The following is a 2,551-nucleotide window of genomic DNA, read 5'->3' on the forward strand; positions in this document are numbered from 1 at the left end:
AGAACCGCGGCATCGCATTTTCCTGCAACCGCAAATGGACTGTGGGGCCATCAATTAGCCCTAGACCTGGCGTAAACAAATCGCCGAACTCCTCTAAGAGTGCGCTAACCAAAGTACTGTCAGGGACATTTTGCTCACCGGAGGTTTCCTCGCCGAGAATGCTGAAGACGAGCCTTCCGCTACGCTCAAATGCGCTGATGACATCTCGCCCGCACAAGTTCGGGCCATCGTATTGCAGTACGGTTAGAGTTGCATCTAGGGTCTTTCCCGCGTACGAGACCGGAAGTTTCAGCTGACCCCTCACGGGCAGCTTGCTAAGAAAGCAGGACAACTGCAAGGACGTCTCGCGGAGCGCAGGCCAGGCATGCCGATGATTGCAGTATGTTTTCCACGTAATGATGGAGACAGGCGATCCAGTGTCCATTTGCATTGTCAGCGGAATTCCGCTCCAGCAGAGGGTGCGAACCACAGGCTTGACCAAGTTTACCGACGTAGTGTACAAACTCAGTAGACAAAGTTCGTTGCCGTCACTCTCTGAAGAATGCTCCTCACAAAGGGCCACCCCTTGTTTCCATACACATATCTTAGCTAGGTGCCCTTTACGTCGGCAGCGAAAACACTACGCCCGGCGAAACTTGCACTTTGCTGCCTTGTGCTTAGTGCTACCACAGCACGGGCAAACGACGTCTTCGCTTGGTCGAGAAGTGCTCGGATGAGTCTTGTGGTAATACGGTTGACCTTGCACCTTGCTCCTCACGGCATGGACGTCGCCATAATCCTGTGTCCTCTCCATGTGATCAACGTTGAGAGCTGCCATCTCTACTGCTAACGCTATATCTTCGGCTTCTTTCAGCGTCAGCGAAGGTTTGGCCAAAAGCTTCCCACGAACGCCGGCATCACGTAGACCACAAACAAGTCTGTCTCGTAGCATCCTGTCCCGTGCCTCGCCAAAGTTGCAACTGCAGGCCCTCTTCCGAATTTCCGCAATGAAGTCCTTCGTTGACTCGTCGGGACGCTGGCATCTGGTGAAGAACTTGTAAGACTCCGCTATTTCGTTGCCCTGTGGCGCAAAGTGTTCTGCCAGCAGTTCAAGCAGCTTCTCATAGGTAAGGTCTTGAATCTTCGCCGGCGCGCACCGTACCGTAATTATGCCGACTGTTGCCGTGCTTAAGGCTGCCGTTAGCAGGGCTCGTCGTTTCTTCGAGTCGACGATATCGTAAGCTTCAAAGTAGGACTGCAGACGCACCTGGTAGGCGTCCCAACTGTGTTCCGTTTCGTCGAAACCCGGTTGTCCGGCGTGGGCCGCCATGGAGCAGGCACGGCCCGGTGGTGGGCAGCCTCGTCGCCACTGAAGTAACTCGAGAAGCTGTTGGCAAAGAACGAACGCTTTATTAAAGGTTAGTGTAGCTTTTACAGTCCTTATCTTGTGATGTCAGCTGCAGCCACTGCCGATTCACAAGAGGCATGGCCGTTGAATCTAACAAAACAAACACGTGTCAGCGGCGCATGCTGATTCACAACAGAACGTGCAGACAATTATAAATTGTGCAACATTTGTTAAATCCCTGCATTGCACTGGAGAGCGCTTGAATACATAATTTATTTGCAAGGCCCCAGTAAAGCCACTCTCTTTCAGCCTTGTCTACGCATCGCCCTTTATCAGGCCCTTAATTTCACTGAACATAAAGAAGCTACCTCGTTTATCTCACCGAGAAAACCACGCGAATATGCTATCACATATGGAAAAACCCAAAACGACAGGGGTCCAATATTATTTTTAACATTAATTATCAAGCCAAGAACATTAAACTTTCAGTAAACATTGCAGTTAGCGTGCCCTGCATTTCGAAAAAATGTAATTTTTTTTAAATGTAGAGTTCTCATAGAAAATAAGGAAACCGGTCGCCTGACAAATTCAAGCACTTCCTAAGAAGTTTTCAGAAGGACGGTAACTTACGCAAATGCATTTAACTTGGGACACAATTTTCCAAGAACATCATCTCTAACTTCACTGACCTTAATTTTGCTGGCATATTTTGTTATGTAAGGGCAGCTTGGAAGATACTGTGCTGCTCATAAAGCATACTCGTAAAGCTTTCGTGCACTTGCATACGTAATGCACTGCAAAAGCTGTAGTTAGGCTACACGCTTTGGGCACACATTATGGAACACCTTTTCCATAGTTAAGTTGAATATAAACAAGGTGATTCCTATAGTTTATCAACGACACCTGGTTAACAAAGTGCATTCCTCATATCAGGTATTGATTAAAAAAAAAATATGGTTCAGTAATTATTTACAATGTTTTATTTGAGCCAGAAACGAAATTTCCGCCGCTTTGTGCACTTGGCATTCCCCATATTTTTGCTCAATTTGCAGTCGGTGTCTTGTCCCATTATTTTACGGCTCTGGGCAACGTTGTGTAATCAGCACCTTGACATTCTGGAACATTTGAATAAGTAGCTTTCTATACATAACTTATAAAGATTAAAAACTTTTTGTTTGTCACTGACAACATGCTGAATTTATTGAAATATAAGCACTGTGGTAT

The 2,551-nt window shown here is 46.9% G+C and overlaps 1 protein-coding gene across 1 annotated transcript; it reads right to left on the bottom strand.

The window, feature by feature from the left end:
• Positions 1 to 619: 619 nt before the first annotated feature.
• On the bottom strand, positions 620 to 1,309 carry LOC142558400 (uncharacterized). Its single transcript, XM_075670539.1, has one exon. It carries the CDS (start codon positions 1,307 to 1,309, stop codon positions 620 to 622), a length of 690 nt encoding a protein of 229 aa, XP_075526654.1.
• Between the last annotated feature and the right edge of the window lie 1,242 nt (positions 1,310 to 2,551).

The sequence above is a fragment of the Dermacentor variabilis genome, chromosome 9 (assembly GCF_050947875.1).
Source record: "Dermacentor variabilis isolate Ectoservices chromosome 9, ASM5094787v1, whole genome shotgun sequence".
In the NCBI taxonomy this organism is placed as follows: Eukaryota; Metazoa; Arthropoda; class Arachnida; order Ixodida; family Ixodidae; genus Dermacentor; species Dermacentor variabilis.

What these genes read in the sequence shown, in the direction of transcription:
- LOC142558400 (XM_075670539.1), bottom strand. Translation starts at nt 1,309, where the DNA reads ATGGCGGCCCACGCCGGACAACCGGGTTTCGACGAAACGGAACACAGT.